We start from the raw sequence: 26,188 nt of genomic DNA, 5'->3' as shown, positions 1-26,188 counted from the left end.
TGATCGTAACATTAAGGATTATATTTAGAAAAATGATGCCACTTTTTAAAAAAAAATAGTCCCAATTTATGTGGCACTTTTAGTTTCCGAGATTCAAACTGTATGAATTTTAACAAACATTTTAAGATGTATTTTTTCACCAGATTGATATGAGAAAAGTTAGCAAATTATAATACTTTTTATGTAGTTTTCAAATATATAAATTTTAATCTTAAAATATTAAGTTAATCTAAGCCAATTTAGCCTCAAAGTTTAATCAAATTGACTCTCAAAAAGCAAAAAATGTCACATAAATTGAGACGGATGGAGTAGTTATATTTCTAGTGACAGTGAGGACGAGATAACTGTTTATGTAATTGGGTGCAAAGGACTTTTCACATTTAATTTTAGCTTTTAAGAACAATGGCGTTAGAACTAACAGGGTCCACACGTTATCCTATTATTGTCAACAAGGATGCAAAATCTAACCTTAAATCCATTTGATGTTTCTCCGACTCAACCTTATTCCTGATACATAAAAAATAAAAAAGAGAAAATTAGGTCCTGTTAGAACTGTAGGATTCGAACAAACAAGGAAAAAGAAAAATGGTCCATATTTAATCCATATTTAAAGTGCATTACCTTTCTTTTCATTTACTTTCGGTTTCTTTCTGTCCCTTCAAGCCAATCAAGCTCTTGAGCAAAAAACTGTCATTAGCGGACCGAATCCTTTGCTTCTTACAAGGTCTTGCATAGAAATATAGATGGTGAGAAAGAATCCAATACACTTCCAAAGCTATGTGGTTATTGCTGCAGCTATCACGAGTAAATAACATAGCAAGAAGCTCTTAATTTATTTGCAGGTGACAAAGTAAAATTGGCAAATTCATCAGTGTTAGCTTCATTATGAAGTGCAAACTTTGAAAACAGGGTACAAGTTATGCGAAATAAGATCAGCTGGAGTTCTGGTGCTTGGTTAGGGGAGAGGGATCTGTCGGCAGCAGAGCCCCGAAAGGGGGGGAGGGAGTTGGCTTACATGCAATTTTATGCACTGGATACTCCACCAGAAAATTTCAGGATCAGTTGTATACATACAGCTATAATTCGTACATTTATGTGTTATCATCTATTTACAGACTGAAATTGAGAGGGTTATTTTGACAACCCCGGAAAACAAAACTAAAATCAAGCTAGAATATAAACAATTGCATTACAGATGGACATGATTGTATGTCGCGCACCTAATTGGAAGTAATGACCTATCAAAAAATAAATGCCAGAGAATGTTGGCAGATAGATCAACGGCTCTGCATCTTGAGATCTCTCCGATGTATCAAAGAAAACTACCCGATGTTGGTGCATAGGAGCTTCATGATTATGAACTGTCCAGTCAGTCAACCTCCTTTGCACTCCAGTCTTCTAGCATCAGAATACCATCAGGTAAGTGAGAATTGCTTTTGCTGCTTCTTGTTTTTTTGTTTAACTATCATGAATCACGGGATCCTTGGATCAGTACACTGATACGCTTAGAACTGTCTGCACGTAGGATATCTCCTTTGGGTCCAATCTGGGATGAAAAAATCATTTCCAAGATCTCAACTCTTAACACAGGCAAGTATTCAAGGGAAAATGTAACCAAGTGAGCTGATAAAACTGCAAAAAGACCAGCCATTCTTTACACGCGAAAAGTTACCTCATTCGGTATTTCAGGTGAGAACCACCGTAGTAGTACTCCAAGATGCACAACAGCAGGAATTAACTTGAAAAGCAAAGGTGTTGTCACCTGTAACATTGATTTGGAGCACTCACATATCAGCATAGAAACAAAAATGAAAGATAAAATAGAACCATCAAATTTATTACTGATGGGCCTTTCCCTAAAATACTCTCCATATTGGCCCATTTAATAATTCATAAGTCGTCTCCGTCACCAAATTACTAGTTTAGTTGTCAAAAACAGATGGCAGCAGTCCTTATTCAAGGTTTGGCTGCTAACTCTAGCCAAAGCATTGCAAATATAATTTCCAACAATATCTTGACTAAGGATAAAATTTCAAAATTCAGACTCCCGGAAAAGACTGACAAACTAGACATACTAAGAAATGATGAGTGTTCTGGTAGCAATGAAACTGAGCTGTTACAACCCTTGTTGAAGACACTACTCAATGGACTACCCTTTCACATGCCAATTGTTTTTTAGAAGGAGGTGTCAGGGCAAGCTTGAGCACACCTCGATTATTCCATTAGGTACTGACTGCTACCTCCACCAACACAGGTACGGATAACTCTACCCTCATCAAGAATTAGGCAAAGGGAAGAAATCAACTAGTGTTTTAGCTTCCGTTGTAATTTCGAATTGAGACCACAAGGTTCTACTCCCACTTCATTGACCCTTCATTAACCATTCTTCCACACTCTCTTTGACATTCCAATTCTGTTTTTTTCTTCTATTTAATCTTCAACAACCTTATGTAAGAATCCTATTTATTATTCCTCTAGAATCCAAAAAATAGATCATGAAGTCCATGAACGTTTTCCAAACGCCCGTGCAGAAGCTCTTACATTTGCATGCAACTCTTTTTCTCTGAATTGATTTATCTGTAAAGCTGGCTCACCTGTTTATTCGACCACTCTAAAGTACAATTTAACCCATCACAAGCACATAATAATCCATGCAGCAAGTACAAGTAAAGCTTTCTTGGTAAAATCTGCAGAAACCTTTTCATTTGCAATCCAATTGTAGGTGTTCAAGAAATTTCACCAGGATAACTGTAAAAGACGTTTAGCGCTCAAATACGCTTAGTTCAGGAAAAGTCTCGATATGCTTCTTTATGCCTAACCACTGACACCCAGCCCCTACCAGGACGGAATTATGGAAAACCCCTTAATGCAGTGATCGCAAGTCCTCCATTTTTTTTCGAAGCAGCAGCTCTTTACCTCCCAAGAGAACATGCAGTGTCACGTCCAGATTCGCCAATTTATCACTCATCGAAAGGTAAGCGAGTATCAAAAGCGAGAAGACAAATAAAACGTACAACACACTCTCATAAGCTACAGCAACTGTTTCTAGAAAAGAGAATAAACAGTAAACATACCAAGCTAAGTGCAGTTGTGCCCAGAAGCAGCATATACACTTTACCCTGCCGCATAACCGAGTTCCATTATTCATCTCAAATCAGCAGTCGGATAACTCAACAATGATTGAATATACATAATTGAGAGTAGCAACAAGTAAAGAAATACAACTTATTAATAAATCAATTTCAATTCCATCAAGTCACACAAAATTCCTCCAAAATGGTAATTGAAATATCACATGGGCATCAGATTATTGTAGACATAAGCATAAAAGAATTTTCAACACTGCTTAAAAAGGGCTTACTAAACCAGCACCTCAATTAGATGAAGATTTGAAGCACGGCTAAGAAGAACAAAAGCAAACTCTCCAATTTGAGCCAGAGACATTCCAACCTGGACATACCATACAAAAAAGAGTCATTAATGTAAAATGGGTAGAAAAGACCAGATATAATAGATGCTTTATATACCAAAAAGAGTTCAGAAATAATGACTTCAAAAGATTAGGAGAACTTACAAGAATGGCAGCCTTATTGGTGTAACCAAAACCCTTGACAACTGCAGCAACCACTATAGTTTTTATAACGATGACCAATATAACAGCTGCTACTAAGATATCGATGTGATTCCAAAGAAAATGAACATGGATGAGCATTCCGATGCTAGCTAGAAAAAGAGCAGCAAAGAAGTTCCGTATAGGTTCAACCTGCAACAAAATGAAAACCCAGCTAAGAACAATGCATGTAGTGCAGATGATGTAACAATCTACGCATAAGCTAAGAGTATGTGAAACCCACATCTTCCAACATACTTACAACTCTATGAAACTGTTAAGAGAGGATCATTTCCTCAGCAAAGAAAAATATATATAAGCTCAAAGCCTCAATAAATAAAAAATGGGTCTGGTTGCAACCTCAAGAAATGCTCTTTTCAGTGCTCTAGTACTCTAGTTGTATTTTTTGGTTTGCATTAATGATTATTAAGTTAAAACAATTGTTACAAAGGTGTCAAAATAAGGGAGTTGTGAGCATCATATTGCAACCCACAACAAAGTGAGTGAGATAAAGTCAAACCTGGAGAGAGGTCTTTGAAATTATGCCTCAAATTACATATTGTGCATCTACTCAATCGTATCTAACTTCGGCATCTACGTCATGCACTACGACCAGGTTGCACCAAAAAGCTAACAAAGAAAGAGATCTAAACATAAGGCTGAGTATATTTCTTGATTTGCCTTCAAAAAAATTATTTCCAATTATCCATTGTATGCAACTCGACCTTAATGGAAATCATTGTGGAGTACTAGAGCACTTCTTGTGCAATGTGTTATGCTATCTTGACAGCAAGATAATTTGAGAAGGCTGAGATCTGTAATAATAAGCTGTTGCTGCTTGTATAGAAGCCAGGGGAAGATGTGGATCACTATCCACTGCACTGTAATTTTGTTACAGTTGGAAATTAGCATATTTATTACTCCCTCCATCCTTACGTGGCCCACTTTCTGTTTTAGTCTGTCCCAAAAGGAACGTCACATTTCTATAATTAGAAACAACTTAATTTTAAAATTTCCCTTTTACCCCTAATGAAATGATTTATAGCCACATAAATATCTAAGGTTTGTTTTTAACCACAATTTCAAAAGTCGTACTTTCTTTCTTAAACTTTGCGCCTAGTCAAACGGTGCCACATAAATTGGGACGGAGGGAGTATTTAACATTCAATTGGGTTTTCCTAAAACCGAGGCAAAAAATGATGACAAGTTGGGAGTCACACAGATTGAAGCTGGAATGTCTCCATTTTGTACTTTCAGGTTAATATAAACTAGGGAAAAGGAAATAAAAGATTTTTTTTTTTTTTTTTTTTTTTTTTGAAACTGGTAACTTGAAGAAAAAAAAAAGGAAATAAAAGAACTTTCGGAGGGGCCGTTTGTATTGATAGCTATTAGGCTCTACCGAGACTTAAAATATATATGTATTTGTAATAATAGCATTGCCGTGGCGTAACATCACTGAATACTTTGATTAACAGAGAAGATGTAAACAAATTTTAACTTGTGTTATTTGGGATTATTGAACATGCCTAATCCCTACACGAATCTCTACACTCAAAATGAAGAATGGAGGCCAGAGTTTGGCATGGGTAATGTCCTAAAATCACTGAAGAGGAAAAACAGGTGGTTGCAGAGGCCTTTTGAAGAGAAGGATATTGTTGACACAATTAATTAGAGTGCTAATGATAAAGCATCAGGTCCTGACGGGTACACTATGGGGTTTTTTCAATCATGTTTGCACATTGTCAGAATGGGGGTCATGAATTACAGATATTCAAGTTGGTAATAAACAAGCCGGTGGATAATTCACAGCCGGCTTTCATAATAAACAGACATGTAAATTAGAACTTCCTACTTAAACTTCTAAGTCAGATGGGGTTTGGTAGGAAATGGAAAAGTGGTATCTATTACTGCATTAGCACTGTTAGATACTCTGTTTTAGTCATTTGGTCTCCGGTGGATTTCTTTTCCTCCTTCCCTCCCAAGGAAGATTAAGGCAAGGTGATCCAATGTCTCCTTTACTGTTCATCTTAGTCGTGGAAGGGCTCAGTCATATGTTTTTTTTTTTTTTTTTTTTTTTTTTTTTTTTGAACCTAGTAACTTTGCATTCCTCAGCATTAAGGGTATGCTCCACCTCCAAAAATTTACACCTTACTGAAAGAAAAATACTTGAAGTAATCCTAAAAAGTCCACTAACTGAACTTCCTCTTCTACATATTGTTCTTTACACCAAAAATTTAATGAAGTAATGACCTTCCATTGGATCTTCTGCAATGAACATTCTCTGCCTTCAAATATTCCGTCATTTTTTTTCCTTCCAAATGTTCCACCAGATGCAGGCAGGAACTATTTTCCACCAAATCTTCAGACTCTCGCTCCCTCCCCTTCTTATCCAACAGCTTAGAAGGTTTGTAGTGTGTCCACCCATAGTCCAGTTCACCTTAGCCAAGTTAATGAACAATGCCCAGACTTGTGCCTTAACTTCACAGTGAAGGAAAAGCTGATTGTTTGTTTCTAAGGCCTCCTTGCATAATGACGCAATGTTAATTCCTCTTTTCTGCAGTGCTTCATGAGTCGAACAGGCTCTCCTAGCTACCAGCCAAGTGAAACACTCTTCCAAATGGACTTCCAAGGTCCTGGTGCCCTCCCTGTTATTTCAGTCAAACTCTTGTTGTACAATCTGTTCACACAGAACAGTCCATTTTGATTATGCTTCCATGTCAATTTATCGGGCTTAAAATTAGTTCCTTGAAATCCACCAATTACTGTCAATAGTTCTGCTACCCATGCTATTTCCCAATCTCCTCTACTGCACTATCTGGATTTGTGCTTATAGAAAATAAGCCAGGAAACAGTAGTTGTAGTGTCCCCTGTCCACTCCAATTTTCCTTCCAGAAAAGAATCTTGTCACCCCTACCCACCTTTTAGTTAGCATTTGCCTTCAGAGCCAGCCAGAAAGCGCTAATGGTCCTCCATACCCCCACACCATAGGTATTTGTCACCTCATTTGTACACCATTTTCCATTTTGGCCATACTTATGTTGGATCACCTCTTTCCATAGTGCCTGACGTTCCTGATTATATCTCCATAAGCACTTCATAAGTAAGCTCTTGTTCTGTAATTTTAGATTCTTCACCCCCAATCCTCCATGCATTCTGCTTTGTTGAACTACTTCCCAATTTACCAAGTTGAACTTTTTTTCCTCATTGTTTCCTTGCCATAGAAAGTTCCTGTTAGAGTGTCCAAAGCCTTAACCACCTTGCTTGGAATAGGAAATAAGGACATCACATATGTAGGCAAAGAATCCAAGACTGAGTTGATTAAGATGAGTCTTCCTCCCAAGGATAGGTATTGAGATTTCCATAGAGCTAGTTTCTTCTCAATCTTCTCTATGCTGCCATCCCAGATTTCCACTACTTTATGCATTGATCCCAGAGACATTCCCAGATAAAAAAGTGGGCAAGTTCTCAATCTTGCAATTCAAAATGCTTGCAAGCACTTGGATCTGCTGCACCTACTTGACTGGGAAGATACTGCTCTTCCTCCAGTTAACTTTCAGCCCAGAGCATGCTTCAAAAATCACTAGTATCACCCTCAGATGGCAGATCTGTTCCTGATTTGCCTAAAAAAAACTACTGTATCATCAGCATACAGTAGATGGGATATTTTCATAGCCTCATTTGCCCTGTTTCTCACATTAAATCCTCTGATCCAGCTATTATGAGAAGCAATTCCCATCATGTTGTCCAAGCCTTCCATAGCTCCATGAAAAGGAAAGTGGATAAAGAATCCCCCTGCCTGAGCCCCCTTTCTGCTCCTTTCTGCTGGAAAAAAAAACCCACAGGTTCTCCATTTACTAGAATAGAGAACCTGGTAGTTTTAATGCAGAATTCCATCCACTTTAGCCATCTGCAATCAAAGCCCATTTGTCTTAAGAGTTTTGATAAGAAAATTCCAGTTCGAATGGTCATAGGCTTTTTCAATATCCAACTTGCACATCACTGCTGGTTCTGCTCCTCTAGGTCTGGTGTCAATACACTCACTTGCTATTAAAGCAGCATCCACAATTTGCCTCCCTTAATGAATGCCATTTGGTGCTTATTGACTAACTTGCTCACCACCCTCTTTAACCTTCTTGCCAGCACTTTGGAAATTATCTTGTACACACCAGTATTAAACTAATGGGCCTAAAGTCCCTTAGTTCAGTTGCACCCACCTTCTTTGGAATCAAGGCCACAAAGGTGGCATTGAAACTTTTTTCAAACATCTGTTGATAATGGAAATTCTGAAAAGTCGGGATCAAGTCCTCCTTCAAAACATCCCAAAAAGCCTGAAAGAAGGCCATTGTGTATCCATCCGGGCCAGGTGCCTTGTCAACAGCACACAGTTTGATCCCTTCCAATACTTCATCTTCTTCAAATTGCCTTGACATCCATACTTGCTCTTCTACAGTAATGCTATGTATTACTATGGACACCTACTATGTTCAAGTTTGGTCTCCATGTTTGTTTCTGTCTCCCTGTAAAGGTTCTGATAGAATTCTAGAATTGCATTTTGAATATCCATAGGTTCAGAGGAGCTAACTCCATCAACCATTAAAGTGTCAGAAAATACTTTGTGTTTTTGTCTCCACTCTTGATCCATTGCACTCTAGATCTTTGTCTCCAGGTTATCTCTTCATTTCTAGCCACTTCTTCATAATCCATATCCAGATGAGCCTTCTGCAACTGCTCATCTTCAGTCAGAGGTCTCTGTTCTTGAATGAACTCTAGGCTGCCAACTTGTTCCAGTATTTGTCTTTTCTTTCCCTCCGATTTCCCCTATTCTCGAGTAATATGTTAAAGATTGCAAAATAGAATGATTTCATTAGGGGCTTCAAGGTGACCAGTAGGAGGAATAGCAACTTGGAAATTTCACAGCTCCTATATGTCCATGGCACTCGTGATGTGTGACGCTACAGGTGAGCAGCTTAAACATTTAAGAATAATTCTGACTGTCTTTTGAACTTGAACCAGTGTCTGGTCTTCATGTCAAAATTGGAACAAGATTTATGTCTTCCCAGTGAATGATGTCGGAAGTATTGAAGAGGTGGGAACTCTTCCTACTACTTATTGAGCCTCTAGATATCAGGCAAGGGGTGGTTAAAGAAGTGAGAAGAGGTTGCCAAGATGGAAAAGCCAGTATCTGTCCTTGGGGATAGACTAGTACTGATTAATAGTATTCTAGATTCACGCTCTACATATGTGATGTCCCTGTTTCCTCTTCCTGTTAAAGAGGAGAAGGTTGGATAAATTTTTTTGATGAAGTAAGATGTTGGAGAAGGTTGGATAAATTGAGAATAGATTTTCTTTGGTAGGGCAATAGAGAAACAAATATCTTTGCATTAGGTAAAGTGGAGTAATCTTACAGATAGCAAGAAGGAAGGTGGTCTTGGCATTAGGAATCCAAAACATCACGAGCTTGATGATGAAATGGCTCTGGATGTCTTCTTCACAAGAACAATCATTATGGAAAGTTGTTGTCAGTGAGAAATTTGGCCTTCAAGGCTACTGGATCACAAAAGCAGCAACTACTTCAGCTGGTGTTGGTGTGTGGAAAAACATCAGATCATTCTGGCACAAGTTTGCAAGTCATGTTGGGTTTCAAGTGGGTGAATGTAAGGAAAATTGCCTCCTGGCGAGAAATTTTGATTGGACAAACCCCTTTAGAAGACTCGTTTCCAGACCTACTTTGGTGCCTGATCGAGGTTGGCCATCAACAGAGAACATTAAGGTTGGAATTTCCACTTTAGAAGACTCTTGAATGACTGGGAAATGGGAAGGCTTGCTGAATTTTTGGATGCACTAGAGCCTTTTAAAGGTCTGGACAATAACAACAGTGACAGGCTAATTTGGAAGATTCATAGAAAGGGCAACTTCACAGTAAAGTCATGTTACTTCCACTTCGATTCTGGTGGGAAGCAAAGGGATCATTCTTCATGGAAGCAAATCTAGAAAACAAAATGCACCTCACAAATTGGCTTCTTTCACTTGGTTGGTAGCACAAGAGGCTTGTTTAAGATATGAAAATTTCCAAAAAATAGGATTCCAGTTGTGCTCTATATGTTATCTATGTGGAAACAAGCCTAAGAGGGTGTTTGGATAGGCTTTTTAAGAGTAACTTATAAGCTAAAAGCTAAAAGTCCTAAGTTGGGAATACCCAACTTTTAGCTTTTGGCTTATTTTTTGTACTTTTTTGGTGTTAAAGTAAATGCTTAAAAGCACTTTTTATCTTTCCCAAACACCACAAAAAGTAGAAAAGAGCTTAAAGCCAATAAGCACCTAAAATAAGCCAATCTAAACACCCTCTTAGTATCATTCATTTATTTTTGCACTGTCATCTTAAGGACCAGCTATGGCAATTCTTTCTTAGTATGGTGAGGAGACTAAAATGGAGCATGCCAGGGTGCACTTGTGTGAGCTACTGAAATATTGGAGCATCAGAGGCAAGAATTCCAATCGAAGGAAATTGTGGCAAACATTCCGACTTGCATATGGTAGCGAGGTTGGAGGAAGTGAAACGCTAGGTGTTTTGAAGATAAAGGAAACCCTATTCAGAAAATCAAGATGAATCGTTTAATTTTGTTTCATTTTTTGGTGTAAACAGAATTTTGTAAATGACTCCCCTGACTATTGGATTTGGTTTCAAACCCCTATTGCCATCTTATGGTTCAAGTATACCCCTAAACAATTAAAAAGGTCTAAATATGCCCCTCGCACTAATGGCGGAAGCCACGCGGGGTCGGGGTATATTTGGACCTTCTTAATTGCTCAAGATTAATATTTAGACTGCTTCAATTGTTCGGGGACATGCTTCAAATTACGTCTTTTGCTGCTAAATGGGTATACTTTATCCAGTTGGCATAAGACACAACGGCTGAAATAGCTAAGCTAAGCAGAGTCCATGTTATGAGCTTTATATGTAATAGCTTTGACCTAACTCCAACATTAGCTCCAAGATACCCCTGAACAATTGAAATGGTCCAAATATACCCCTAAGCAATTAAAAAGGTCCAAATATAACCTCACGTGGCTTCCGCAGTTGATGCGAGGGACATATTTGGACTTTTTTAATTGTTCAGGGGTATATTTGAACCATAAGATACGATAGGGGTATTTCAGGTCCAATAAGTCAACAGAGGGCATTTTTAAACCAATCCAATAGATCAGGGACAGTTTTGGCCCTTTTCGGCTTTGTAAATGATGTTGAAGCAGTGATAGAACGCATAGAATCCCTTTAAGAACGGGAAGGAATATTCTGATGGTATCTTGTAAATATTTTTTACAGCACCTCCTTGGTGCCATATTATAATACACTTACCATTAATCAATAAACATACCTAATCCCAATTTAGTTGCCGTCCACCAAATGAATTCTCTCTATCCATTATTGTCCTGATGATTATAGATTTTCTAATCTGTTAAAACTTATCTTGTTAAACTTATCTTCTCTGGAAAACTAATGCCATCAAAATTTTATGGGAAAAGGGTCAAAAATGCCCCTCAACTATGGGGAAATAGAACAAGTTTGCCCTCTGCTTGTATTTGGTCCTAAATATGTCTCTATCCTTAGTGGACGGACTCAAATTGGCCCCTTAACTATGGGAAATAGAACAAATTTGCTTTCCACTTGAATTTGGTCCCAAATATGCCGTTATCATTGAAAAACTTGCTCAGATTTTCCTCTCAGAACTCACAAACTTCCAACATCTTATTTGAACGAAGACAAGGATGATCCGAGTAGGGGCCAATCGAGTAGCGCGCCTATTACTATCATTGCCTCGTATGATAGAGAGATTGAGGCTATCATTGATTACCAAGCGAAGTTAAAACAAGGACAAAAGGCCACCACCATGTTTCTCATCCATTGGAAGGGGCAAGCACCGGAAGAAGCCACATTGAAGCGATACAAAGACTTGCGGCAGTCCAAGGACAAGATTGAAGTGTTCATGGAGCAGCATTGCGCCGCGGTCTTCGCAACATTAGGTAGGGGAGAGAGTCACACCAGCCACGTCATCATAACACTTGAGCATCACTTGAAACTATTTTTACCGTTTACAAAAGAGGCTAGCTTATGTGAGAAGGTTCTAGCGAAATATGGGGATTTCTCTATGAAGACCTTAGAACTCTATGGATTTGCTAGGGAAGTCCTTAGAACTTTCTAGCCTTGTAGAGAGCTCTAGAGAAAAACTCGTATCCCATAAATACAAGGGACTTGTACAATAATTATTATGTACCTACTAGCCCTAATGACTAGTATAAATAGGCGGTCATTCATTTGTAAATGGATCAAGCAAATCAATCAAGTTCTTTTTTTGATAAGCAAATCAATCAAGTTCTTTACGACACAAAAGCTTTCTTTAGCCAATTTCTCTTAGTCTTCCTTATCTACCAATCCCTTAGTGATCTTGAGTGTAGCAATTTAGGCTGACTTAGCAACCTCGACCCGAGCAAGTAGTGTCTCCATGTGCAAAGGCAATGCATAATGGCAGTCATCTCCTCTTGCACCGTGTAACGCCGCTCCTTCTCGTTCAACTTGCGACTCTCGAATGCTATGGGATGCCTATTTTACATCAGGACAACCCCAATGGAAAAGTCATAAGCATTTGTACGCATCTCGAATGTCTTGTTAAAGTCGGGCAACGCCAAAACTGGCTCCTCTGTCACGACTGCCTTAAGGTCTTCGAACGCCTTTTGGTAGTGCTCTGTCCAAAACTATGTCTTGTTCTTCTTTAGCAACTCGGTCAATCGTACTGCCTTGCCTAAATAGCCGTTGATGAACCGACAATAGTAGTTAACAAGGCCAAGGAAGGATCAAAACTCGATTACCTTTATAGGCGCCTCCCACTCTTGGATAGCCCGTACCTTAGCCTCGTCCATGAGTAGCTTGCCATTGCTAATGACATGGCCTACGAAGAGCACATTTAATTGTGCAAAGTCACAATTCTCCGTCGTGATGTATAATCTATTCTCCCGCAAAGCTAGGAAAACCTTTGTTAAGTGCTCCACGTGCTCCTCCAAGGTGTTGTTGTAGATGACTGTGTCATCAGACTGCCATGAACTGATCAAGGTAGGGATGAAAGATCTTGTTCAGGAGGATGCATTTGCAGCTGGTGCGTTGGTTAAACCAAAGGGCATCACTAACCACTCAAAGGCTCCGTACCTCATCACACATACTTTCTTCGGTCCGTCCCCTTCCGCAATCTGAACTTGGTAGTAACCCTTGCAAAGATCCACCTTGGTAAAGTACTTGGCTTGTTCAAGTCTATCAAATAAGTCATCAATGAGCGGATCAGGTACTTGTTCTTCACTGTGACCTTATTTAAGCGCCGAGTAGTCTATGCATACGCACAACAATTCATCTTTTCTTCTTTTGGAACAACACCAGTGCACCAAAGGGTGCCTTCGATGGGCTGATGTGACCAACATCCGGTAGCTCTTTCAATTGTTTCCTAAGCTACTCCAACTCAGGCGATGTCATGCGATAAGGGGCGAATGCGGGTGGCTTAGCCCCTTGCTACAACTTAATCTTGTGATCCAACTCATGCCTAGGAGGCAAGTGCTTAGGTAACTCGTGAGGCATAAACTCATTGTTTTCCTCGAGCAACTTCTTATGCAAGGCGGTAGTGTCTCTTGAATACCATTGTCTTCCTCCAAACTTGCAATGGTTGCCATGAATGTCGGCTCCCCTTTTCTTGAGCCCTTTGATAAGTTGCATAGCTGAAAGTTGTGATTGGCAATGTCCTTACGACATAGTCACGATAGGCACCGTGCAAGCTCCTCGCTCCAACACTAAGAGATGTTGGAGGTAGGGGTCGATCATCGCGTGGCAACGTCTAAAAAACTCTTGCCCCAAAGATAATGTCAAAGATATCCATAGATGTAGCAGTAAAGTTTGTCGTACCTTTCCAATTGCCAAATTTGACACCAACACCATTGGCTATAGACGAGCATTTTGTGCCTCAATATTCAAGATCTTCACACAGGAGGTAGTTGGAGCGAACTTCAAATCTATTCTCTTCGCTATGGCCTCGGTCACAAAATTGAGTCGCTCCAATGTCCACCAATGCACGAGCCAACATGTTGCTAATGGTAAGGTCCGCGTATTGATTGTTATTCTCTTCGAGCTGGCTAGCTGATTTTGTGATCTAAGTTGCTCAGACTAGGGTGCGGGTATCCGATACAGGTACGGATCCGAGTGCTGGATTTAGCAAAATATAAATTTTAAGATTCGGGTGTGGGGATTCAACTAAGAAAATTCAAAATAACAAAAATAGAGTTATAAAGAAAAGACCCCTTGAATTCTTGGTTTCTCTCTGTTTGGCCTGAAACATGAAGCAACGAATATGAGACAAAAGGACTATAATATTAAAGGTATGTCATTTCCCATGTCTTAAATCTGTTTTATCTTTCATTTTGAGGAGTCAAAATCTCAATTTTCCCCCCAAATTTGTCTATGGATTCCAATCAAAGTATCCGAAGTTGGTTGATCCCGCTCCCGCTCCCGCACCCACACCCGTCCCGTGTCGAGACGGGAGCTGCATCAAAAACGAAGAGTCCGCGCAACTTAGTTCGTGATAGCACCACACGCGAACTCTCATTATGTCTGCTTCTTTCGCTCACGTACCATGGCACTAAGACTCTTTAAGTCGGGACAAATCCTAAAGCCGTGCGGCCCTCTGCATATGTAGCATCCCTTCTTCTCGGTCTGTGCTTTTTTCTCGATGTAGCCCTGGCGGCCAATCGACTTCTTGCTATCGAACTTGTTGGTATCTTGAGTCTTGGCGTGTTGTTAATGTATCTCCTTGCTTTTTACATGGTCTCCCCCACCTTTAGCATTGCCACCTTTTGACTCATTCCCTTTGCCTTTGTCATGCTTGAAATCCATCAAAGCCTCAGCCTCCACTATGGCTTGATCTATGTACGCGACTTGCCGGCGTTGTAACTTCTGCTTAGCCCAATAAGGCAAATCGTCCATGAAGTGAAATAACATCGTCGCTGGTGAGGTGAGGATTTGAACCATAAGGGTGGTGAACTCCTTAACATAGTCACGTATGCTCCTTGTTTGCTTCAACTCCCTAAGCTTGCCTTGCCTTGTACAAGACACTATTTGGGGGAACTATCGCTTGAACTCGGACTTGAACTAATCCCACGTGCTAATAATGCACAGACCTCTCTCAGCATCGGCCCTTCCTTCTCCACTGTAACATGTCAGGCTCTAATAGATACAACACATCAGTGTTGATCTTGACCTCATCGTCCCTCACTTTGCCGTACCTGAAATAGTTCTCTAGGTGCCAAAGGAAGTTCTCTACCTTTTGTCCATCACGAACACCTTTGAACACTGGTGTCTTGGGAGCTTCGATCCGGACCTCCTCGTCACAACATTATTGGTTGCCTCAGTCATGCCAGCATTGACCAGCTCCCCAGTGCCTCCATTTTTGCCTTTATGGACTCGATAGTGCTCAACGCCTCCATGAGTCTGCACAAGGCAGTGATGGTTTAGCTTCGCTCTATCTTGTCCTGCATACGCCCCACCATCGCAATCTCTTCAAGAGTGTGTCCCTCAAGAACGCTAAGGGTGACATCCACCTTCCTCCAAGAGTTGGCTAAAGATCTGCACGGCATCCATCCTCGTTTCACCTTTACGATCCACGCTTTTTACTGAGCTAGACATCCTCGGGCAAGACCTCTACTTCATTGAGGAGCCTTCGCTTGACACAACCTCGGGCGGCACCTCCTGGCTCTTGTTGGCGGCATTCCTCTTCTTGTTATAACCCTTCTTGCCAGTGACATCATAGGTGATGTTGGCTTGGATTTTAGCAGTGTTGATTTCTCCGTTGTTAATCATTCTCTTACTTGCAACCTTTGCTCTGATACCATGTTGTCACGTCCTTAGTCTTAAACTAAGCGCACGTGCGACACTTGACAACTTGCTGACGATCTTGCTATGCCAAGTCACCCTAGATTAATACACTCAAGATCGCTAAGGGAATAGTAGATAAGGAAGACGAGAAATTTGCTATAAAGAAGCTTTTTGTATTGTGGAGAACTTGATTTGTTTGCTTAATGCATTTACAAATGAATGGCCCCTATTTATACTAGTTGTTTAGGGACTAGTGGGTAAATAATAATTATTGTACAAGTCCCTCATATTTACGAGATACAGGCTTTTCTCTAGAACTCTCTACAAGGCTAGAACGTTCCAAGGACTTTCTAACAAAATCAAAGAGTTCTAAGGTTTTTCAAGAGAAATCCCCATATTTCTCTAGAACCTTCTCACATAAGCTAGCCTCTTCTGTACACATAAGCTTCATACATGGCAAAAATAGTTCCAAGTGGCGCTTAAGTGTCATGATGACGTGACAGGTTGTCACACCAAGATGGTTAAAGAGTTGAATTACATCTAATTTCTAGAAAACAACAATAAATAGAGCACAAATTCTAGAAAATCAAACTTTTTTCATGGGAAAATAAATAATGTTCAAGAACCCACACCGAATTGATATTCTTAAATCAGTGAGAAATAATTGAAAGTAAATGAGAAATTGGAAGGAGTTACTATATATGCTTAACAAAAAGTTTTGATCATGCAGAAGAAAGCAATTGTTGCGATGCCAAAAAAGATCACAATTACGTAGACAAGAAGTATTGATCTTCTCAAAGACAAATCAGAAAGCGAAAAGATTTATTAGTTATCTATTGAGAAAATAGGAATGTTTTTGGGGAAATATTTTCTTTGCTTTTGAATTGATTCCTGAAGAAAAAAAATAAATCCACATTTTCTTTTTCCTTTTCCTTTATTTCTTCTTTTGTTGTTACTTTCTTTCGTTTTAAAAAATAGAAGTCAAATAAGTCATCCGTTGAGCAAAAAGGAATGCTATTGGGAAATATTTTCTCCACTTTTGATGTGATTTCTGAAGGAAAAAACTTTCTACAGTTTGTTTTTTCTTTTCATTTATTTTCTTCTTTTGTTCTTACTCGTTGTTAAATAAAAGTAAAATAAACCTTTGACCCTAAAATAAAAGGGTTGACTGAAAAAAAGTGAATTTTTTTAGTTCTGAGAGGCCAATCTGATCAAGATGTTCCACAATAAGGGTATATATTTTGGACCAAATTCAAACGGAGGGCAAATTTGTTCTTCTTATAGCTGAGGGGGCAAACCTTAGCCAGTCCATTAACAATAAGGGCATATTTAGGACCAAATTCTAGCCGAGGGCAGACTTGTTCTATTTTAGTTGAGGGCATTTTTTTTACCCTTTTCTCATTTTTTATACGTGTTCCAATTAGATAATCTTCATAATTTTGATACAGCTAAGGGTCAATGGAGAATCTTTGACAATTCAGTATCTTGCGCGTAGATAAAGATAGCAATGAGAGAGACACGAGGAAAACAAAAAGCTGATGAAATGTACGAGATGACAAACCTGCTCAAGTGTATGTTGAGCCAGATCGGTTGTTGATATCATCACTCCAGCAGCAAAAGAACCCAGCTCAAGACTCAATCCCAGTTTATCACTACACTGAGATGCAACAGTCCATTTAATCCACAAGTAGGCCATTTCTAGGAGATAGTAAGAGGTTAAAAGTTGAGAATCATGCAGTTTCTGTTCAGAGATATGAAAAAGAGACAAACCCAAGCAACGAGCAAGCAGAAAGCCACAGATGCAAGTTGATACAGTTCATTAGTCTGCAAAGAATTCAGTAAAGCACAATCAAACATAGAAACAGCTGTGACATAAAGGATGTTTTATTTCAATAGATGCAAAGTTACCTGTGAAGATAGGCCTATCATTAGCCTAAGAAACCAAGGTACACAAGTGCGACATAATACCGACAAAATGATCAAGAATGTGACCAGAACAGCAAATCTGTAATCAAAGGGATAGCAGCAGTCAAGGACAAGATTGACATTTGAACTATTTAATATCAATAGCATAGAAGAATGAAAACAAAATCAGGAAATGTGCTCTTATTCATTCTTCTTCTTCTTGGTCTCTTTTCTTTTTTTGGTGGTAGTGGGGTTGGGTATAATAGAGGTTAAAGCAAAGTTGGAGCTTTCGTTGTGCTGTAGTGAAACTAATCAACAAAACTGGACTTAAGATTTATGGAAGGGGAAAATGAAATGTACCCTCTAATACTGATACATATGTTGAGTGTATGAGATATACGTCCTAAGTGCTTAGAGAGACATGACACCCTGAACCAGAATGACGCACCCGCTGACTTTTATTGGTTTTGCACAAAATCCAGCACGTTCAGTAAAGTAGTTGGTATAAGCTAGTGGGTTGTCACACTTAAGGTGTCAAAACTCATATGAAGCACTGAAAGTTTCACCTCTCAGCTTTAGACTGTCTTTTTATTCATGTTAGGACTTAACTGGTCAATGCCAATGCCTACAGTGGAACTACGTCAATGAAGCGCGGAAAAGTTTTGGGAAAAGCTCCAGTTAAGGACTGGAACTCAAACTCAGCTGCAATCTGGCGGTCCATTTGGAAGGAAGGAAATGCAAGAATTTTTTTGGGCAAAAAGAATCTATAATCAGAGTGAACTACATATGTATCTCTGTACTTTCTTTTTGGTGCAACATGGATTTAGTTAATGATGTAAAAAGACTATGATTTTTTGAGCTTATTACACAACCAGTAATGCAGCTATACTCTACTATGGCTATGACTGATTTTTGAGCTTATTACACAATACTCCCCAGCATATACTTTCTTGCTGAACATAAATAAAAGTTACCTTTTACTGATAAAAAAAGAAAGAGTCAAACAAGGTAAAAGTTCAAGATTAGCTTGAAAGCACTTCTGCTTGGCAACATAATTTCCACATAACCACCATAGAATGATGGATATCATAATCTCACCTCCAAGAAAGACGAAATTCGAACAACATATGGCATTATGTAGACAGAAAATATGATTTAAAGCATGTAACAATAGTTGTTTCACAAAGATTTGAGTCTATATTCCAAATTCAAAAATCATTCAATCACAACTGCTTACAGTTTTGCCATGGAAAACATTCCTTGAAGTGCACCAGAAGTACCACCTAGAATAGGAAGCAGTGCAAATAGCAAACCCACCGTGCAATCCTGGAAACCAGAGACATCTCAAAAGTTCAAATCACGGAAGGACTCTTGAGAAGAACAAAAAAAATTCTGATGAATAAGAAAAAAAAAATTATATCACATCCATGTGAAAGATAGTGGTGAGCCAATATTTTGTCAAAGACATTGCTATATTCACAAAAGAGGAGAGCTGAGACAGACCTGCAGAATAAGAGTTCCAATAGTGACTTGCCCATAGAGGGTGTTAACACTATTTCTTTCCATCAAAAATTTCAACACCTGTTATTCATAAAAAGATCTTCAATATATTATAAGAAGCTTTACTAATTAAAGCATAATGTGCCCTTTACAATATTTCAAGTCCATAACATCCAATTAGGGGATTCAACATTCAAAATGCATTTTTTCCCTCTGTTTTACCATTTTCTCTATTCAGTAATTAGCCAGTTATGACAGGAAATGTGTTGGGAGAGAAAATCTGTAGCAGGTCAGGGATCCTGAAACAATTTCCAGTTACTCTATTGTTGGGTCTTTAGTACCTTGAATCATAATTCTCAAGCACAAAACTGATCCAGGCAAAAATGAAATGCTTATGCATCATGTATCGTGACAATATTACAATTTAAGTGAATCCCATTCTACATCTTTGTATAATACACTTTCTTCTATTAGTACATTTTTCTACAATACACCACTTTTCAGATTATTCAGAAAACCTTTCCTAGAATGGGGAGGTTACTTCCTGTCTTTCAGCACTCAACAGAGGTCCTAACATTTTGTCAAAGTAACTGATATAGGGGGTTGAACCAAAAACAGAAAGTGATTCATGCATGCGCAATAGAAATTCTCATTGTCCTTTCCTTAATTTTTTTTGAGAATGAATACCTTAGGTAAATTTAAATTTCAACTAATTTTTTTTTTTTTCATTTTCCTCTAGGAACAGGAAAACTTCCATTATTTGGGAGAGCCATTCTCAGTCTCACCCCTGACATGAAAATTGAATAAAAACACATGAAAAATACTTGATGGTACAATGAATTAAATTGGAAAGACAAATTCAAAAATGACATCGACTTGCCACTGCTGTTGAAGACATTGATAAGAAGACGCCGACAAAAACACCTTCAGATGCTTCCCCGCCGCATAACTGAAAGTATCATTTGTTCATGGTTATGAGTAAGTTGAAGGAACTAAATAATAGAGATACGGAAGCTAAATTTTGCATAATTGGAGTTTCAAACATTCAGACCAACATTTCAAAAATGCAAATCCCCAGAGCTGAACTACATGTCGAAAAGGTAGCTCCAAGAAAAGGTGATAATAGAAATCACATACCGAGGCTGTTATACCAGACAAACACATGAAGAGAAATATTTGGAGTAACCCTCCTAGCACAGCAACAGCTCGAACAATGCGAAGCTGCGGTTAAAAGTTAAAATTGCATTTCTGCTTTCACTCAATGAGATAAAGTACAAAATTGTCTTAATTTAGAAATCAAGGCAAACCTTCGCCGTGGAGAACTCCAAACCTAATGCAAATAGAAGAAAAATAACACCAAACTGAGCAACTGTTTCCACCTGAATGATGTAACCACTGGATATTAGGAAACACGAACATAGAAAACCTAAGTAGAATATACCCGTTAGACCATTAGCACAACATTCCACGGTGATAGTCCAAAAGATAACTTAAATAACATAAATGCACCATACGCACAAAAATCTATCAGGAGGCTATAACTGTTGCCATATGCAGTTAGTAAAGAAATTGAATTTCTAGGAGCAGAAATGGCGAGATAGCCATTAAGCGGCTCACCAACTATATTAATTTGCATCTGAGAACTCTGAAAATGTATGCAATGACTCATTAGCCCTTACAGATTACAAATTGCTAAAGGCAAAATAATAAGTGTAACATGTTCAAGTCCGCAAAATTCAGTGAGGGGCTAAGTGCAAGAATTGAGTGGACCTACAACATGGCCTGAAAGACTGTAACTGATCTTTGGGAAAAAAGGAGCTAACGTATAAAGAATTTGTCAGTGGCTGCAACTCTATCTCAGCCTTATTGTCTTCCAATGCTAATGACTTAAGTTGGGCTTTATAGGGAGATCTGAATACAGGAGCACAAAATTAGTATGTAGCTTCGTAGGCCTCATTTGTTTCCACTTAATGGAGGCCTAAATTTGCCTATTAAGTGTGTTTGTTTTTCTTTCTCCTCAACCAATTATTAGTTCTTAATAGGTTTAAATCGTTTAGATCTTGTACAAAGTCATTAAGATGTTCAGTAAGAGAAAGTATTCAGTTTCTCTAGTTTCTACTTTCTTATTGCCAATCCAAAAAAATCTCTTATCTTATTCTATTGAACAGATAACTTTTTACTCCAAAGAAATACTCAATATTGATCAACTCTATCCCAGACTTCCAGTTGGTTTTTTCTCTCCTCAAAAAGGCATCAGACAAAGGGATCCGCTGTCCCCCTTCCTTTTTATACTAGCAATGGAAGGGTTAAGCAAAATGCTCAACAAAGCCAGAAGCCTACAGTGAATTAAGGGGCTTAAATTGGGGAATGTGCCTGGAAACTCAATAACATCTCGCAGATACACTCATCTTCTTTAGAGCTGAGGATTCACAGGGGCTCCATTTAAATCTATCCATTACTAATGTTTGAAATCTTATCAGCATGACACCTTAATATGCTCAAGAGCACCATTTATCCAGTGAATCCAGAACCTGGAAACTTTGGCTGACATCCTATGTTGTACTACTGAAACACTGCCCAAAACATATTTGGGTTTACATCTAGGGGCTAAATTTAGAGCTGTGGATATATGGGGAGGCATCATAGAGAAATGCTTCATGGAAGATGCAATAACTTTCTCTAGGGGGCAGGGTTACACTCACAAACAGTGCCCTAGACAGCATACCCACGTACTTACATGTCTCTCTACCAAATGCCAGAAAAGGTATAGATGCAGCAAGACAAAATTAGAAGGAACTTCCTATTGGAGGGAACAACAAGTCTCACAAATTCCATTTGGTCAAATGGCCAAAAATCGCACTTCCCAAGCAACTGGTGGTTTAGGTATCAAGAACTTGGTTGTCCAAAATAAATGTCTGCTTATGAAATGGTTATGGAGGTTTTAATAGGGATGATCAAGCCTTATGGGAAAAGGTAATACTCCGCAACACATGGAATTCAGTGACACTGGCGCACCAAAGTCTCCAGAGCACCCTTTGGGGTTGGCCCTTGGAAGTACATTGCTAAACTTTGGGAGGAAATCAATCAGTATTGTAAATACCAAGCTGATTGCGATTTGCATGTCAAGCTCTGGAAAGACAGATGGATAGGTAATAGTACGCTCCAGTATGAACATCCAGCTCTTCTCAATCTCAAGTAACCCAAACTCCACCATCTCCCAGGACAGAGACAACAACACTGGGTCTCCTAACTTCAGAAGATACTTCCAATACTGGGAACTGGAAGAGTTATTTAGCATGCTTACTAGATCGGGGAATTGCACAATCAATGAGCAGGATGCAGACAGAATTAGATGAGAAGGAAAGTCAGATGGGAAGGAAAGTCAGATGGGAAAACTAGACACTGGGAAAACATTTGACCATGCTGACAGGGAAGTGCTGGATTTTGCTAATTATCTTAGTTCTTGTTTTTGTTGATTTATAACATCTTGGTTACTTATCGAATAAAAAGTATTTCACATGATAAACTATCCATGTAAATTACTTTAATGAATCAGACTGGAAATCAACGTACCTGCACCATTTCACTGACAAAGTTAAAACCCCCAGGTCCAATTACAGATCCTGCTAGCAAGTATCCTGTGAAAACCTGAAAAATATTAACAGGAGAGGACTTACTTGTTTATAAATTAAAGTGTGTAAAAGCAGCCAAGTAAATATCATCAGCATCTAAAATAGCACAACTGCAGAAGAAAATGAAAGATGCTCTTTAATTAGCATTAGAAACATGCAAAGGATGAGTAATCCCACCGGTTGTCCAGCACAAGCAAACGCAATGCCACCGCAAGTTGCAGAAACAATGACAACAACGAGATCCGATATTAATCTGCCCATTGGTTTACAATAAAATCAGATTAGTTAACAATATAGCTCCTCTTAACATAATAGTCTTCCTTTTTCATTTAGTTCAAAATGACCAGGATGTAGGACAGAGTTATAGCTAACCTCAAGTCTAGCTGCAGCACTGGAAACTTCGACTTGCGATTAGACATGATAAAGACATTATCCTGATGGAGGAGCAGGAGGGAAGCTACCAGTTAGTAAATCGTGTTCAGGTATCCATAATCATCTCTCGCTACTACCAATGCTCCTGTACGGCCTATAACTAGACCCACTACTTTCTAGATGCAATAGGTACCTTTCGATCTATCAAGGTAGGTGTATCTTCAGCTCCATTGTCATTCTCCAAGTGGAAAACATCATGCAACTGGAATGACCTATTAAAAACCAGTGATTCCAACACTATTCAGTCTTTTCATTTCCAATAACATGGAGACCATTGAAAGTACAATAGCATGTACCAAATATTAGATTAAACTTACTTTTCCTCCTTCGTCTCATTCTTCTTCGGCTTGACCCTTGCAACAGTTTCCAAAACTGCCTGAGAAATGAAGCATTTCAAGAAATGTTTATTGCGCTAAATACAACAGATTTGGAAACAGGTCACAGTTATAACACAAACAGGAAGACACATCTTAATATTCTTCTCTGACATTTCTTATTTAAACTACAAGCTACATGGTAAGCAAAGAATAGAGCCTTAAGCTAAGGAATAATGTATCATTTAATACAATCTACTAGCACAATAACTTTAAAAAAATAAAAAATAAAAAATCCAAGTCACTAATTTTGAAATCTTTTTTCACCATAGCAGCCATGTTAATCTGTATCTAGCTCTAAAGAAAAACAACCAATAAAACTCCAATATCAAAATCCTTATTTCATAAATTTAATTTACAAAAATAATAGCACTTCATTCTTTTTACTTTCCAGTGACAAAGTCAATGTTTTATTAGCTCTTCTTGGCAATTGCAGATTTGCATCTTTCCCCTTGTCATCTGTTTCTGAAAATGGAAACATCAATACCAAAAGGGCAACAGGCTATATGTTATCATCATGATTTTCACATAAACAGACAGTAAATATCACAATACCATTTAGCTCACAAAAGCATGCTACTTCATTGTCATCAAATTGTGCAATGCCTAACTTGAACTACAAGCATCACCGTTATCATGCTCAACAACTTGGTTTATCGGAGTACAGGGATTAAGTTCCAGTCTAAATATGAGCAGAACTACCACTGGACGTGACATTGTAGCCCCGACCTTTTATCTCCTTCGAGTAAGAGAAGACCAGCCAGTTGGTAATAAATGAATCTTCGACAGATAACAGTTGCTAATTGACCAAGCGAGCAAACCAAAACTTTGCAGGAAAAGAACCGCCATCAGAACTAGAATGTACTTTCTCAGAGAAGATGTTCCAAATGGCAGTCCCGAAAATTCATCCATGAATAATTGTTATTTAAGTAGTTCCCATTTATGGCTAAAAAACAAAACCGCAAAAACTGTAGCAAATAAATACATAAAGGAAAACCCTAAAACAAGCCATTAAAGTTACAGATCCGCAATCAGACTTCAAGTATCCTATCCAACCGCTATTTCAAGGAACAGATAACTGAAGAACTATCGCAATAACTTCTGGTAAGTAAAACAACAGTAGTTATTTGAAGTTTACAAGTCATTTGACCCCAAATTATTTTCACTATTTAAGACAACTCAAAGGAACTAAGGGCAAACCTCTTGTTCCGCCACGCTGTTGTTGAAGCTTCTCTGATCAGTAGCTGAAATGAAAAATAAATAGATAAATAGTAGTACGAGAGAGACATATAGCAATATTGAAGCCATTCTAGAACCCTCTTCCTCACTAGCACTAGTGGCAAGTATATCAAGCTTCTATTAGCATACCATAGAATAAACAACCAAATCTACATAACAACATACACAGTGAAATCCCACAAAGTGGGGTCTGGGGAGGGTAGAGAGTACGCAGAACTTATCCCTACCTTGGGAGATAGAGAGGTTGTTTCCGATAGACCCTCGGCACAAGGACAAGCAATTCAAAGCAGTACGAAAAAGGAAATAAAGAGAGCGAATAAGCCATTGCAAAATACTATAAAAAGCATGATAGAGCAGTCTGAAAAAAAGGAGCAGTAACTACCACAAATTAATATAATAATCATCGAAGTACAAGAAACAGCAGATATCGAAGGACAAGAAACTACTAGCGTAATACTAGGACCAAATCTAGGAAAAGAAAATCTGTAACGACCCGTACAAGTACCAACACTGTCAGTCCATGAAGTAATTCTACTCAAATTAATCCAGATTTAATACTAGTTTAAATAGGTAAACTTGTAACTAGTGGGAAAATAGCTACTGAAGCATTGCAATTTTAGCCTAAATCACATAACCATTGTCATCACTAGCATTAGTGGCATGTACATCAAGTTTCTATTAGCATACAAGAGAATAAACAACCAAATCTACACAAGCACCAACACTATCAGTCCAGAAAGTAATTCTACTCAAATAATCCAGATTTAATAGTTTAAAGAGGTAAACTCGAAACTAGTGGGAAACAACTACTGAAACATTGCAATTTTAACCCCGCATTGCAATCGTATTGAACAAACTAACCATCGGACTTGTCGTCAGTCTCATTGAACTCCTTTTCAAGAGCTTGATCGATCATATTAGCGAAACTAACTTCCGTAGATCTAGACGAGTTGTTCAATTCAGAACCATTTACTACCACATCGTTTCTGTCTTCTTCAACCTTCTCATCACCATCACATTTGAAAGAGAAAGAAAGAACAAGAAGAACGAAGAAGAGCACTCGCATTTTCATTTTCATTTTGTGCTAGAGAGAGAGAGAGAAAACTGTGATTGAGGGTTTTAGAGAGAGAGAGAGAGAGAAGGGTGCCAGATTGAAGTTATTAGTAACCGTTTGTAAGTCGAATCGTAGTGTTATCACGTTCACGTTATCGGCAAACGGGAGAGAGAGAGAGAGAGAGAGGAAAAGGAAAGCCTCGGGCTACGGGTGAAGTTGAGTGAAAGTACAAAAAAGTCCTCCTTTATATTCGCTTCTTGTGATTTCCGCCAGGTGTTTTCGGTGGAAATACACATGAAGTTTCCTTACGTGGCAGCAAACGCTCACATCTTTAAACATTTTGACCTTTTTTTTTTGGCAAAATACATCAAATAACCCCTTAAACTATACCCAAAATATCAATATCATACCTAAATTATACGAGCGACCTATTACACATCTTAAAAGTGAATTAAATTACCCCTTAACGCATCAAAACCCCCAATTACTGAATGGCGTGGGCAACACTCGTCCTTGGGTGATGCCACGTATTAAATGAAC

The 26,188-nt window shown here is 38.6% G+C and overlaps 1 protein-coding gene across 1 annotated transcript; it reads right to left on the bottom strand.

Moving 5' to 3' along the window:
- Positions 1-1,021: 1,021 nt before the first annotated feature.
- LOC132037756 (K(+) efflux antiporter 4-like) lies at positions 1,022-25,966 on the bottom strand. Its single transcript, XM_059428360.1, has 20 exons — positions 25,456-25,966; positions 24,556-24,599; positions 23,299-23,357; positions 23,115-23,193; positions 22,922-22,983; positions 22,727-22,802; positions 22,491-22,565; positions 20,225-20,296; positions 20,055-20,138; positions 19,798-19,866; positions 18,921-18,998; positions 18,655-18,743; positions 17,421-17,517; positions 17,283-17,336; positions 17,074-17,169; positions 3,575-3,763; positions 3,373-3,450; positions 3,075-3,119; positions 1,673-1,762; positions 1,022-1,546 (listed from the first exon to the last, which is right to left on the bottom strand). The coding sequence occupies exons 1-20, from the start codon at positions 25,670-25,672 to the stop codon at positions 1,466-1,468; spliced, it is 1,734 nt and encodes a 577-aa protein (XP_059284343.1). The 5' UTR covers positions 25,673-25,966; the 3' UTR covers positions 1,022-1,465.
- Between the last annotated feature and the right edge of the window lie 222 nt (positions 25,967-26,188).

This window comes from Lycium ferocissimum, chromosome 11, assembly GCF_029784015.1.
Source record: "Lycium ferocissimum isolate CSIRO_LF1 chromosome 11, AGI_CSIRO_Lferr_CH_V1, whole genome shotgun sequence".
In the NCBI taxonomy this organism is placed as follows: domain Eukaryota; kingdom Viridiplantae; phylum Streptophyta; class Magnoliopsida; order Solanales; family Solanaceae; genus Lycium; species Lycium ferocissimum.
This window is presented reverse-complemented; position numbering and strand designations above follow the sequence as displayed.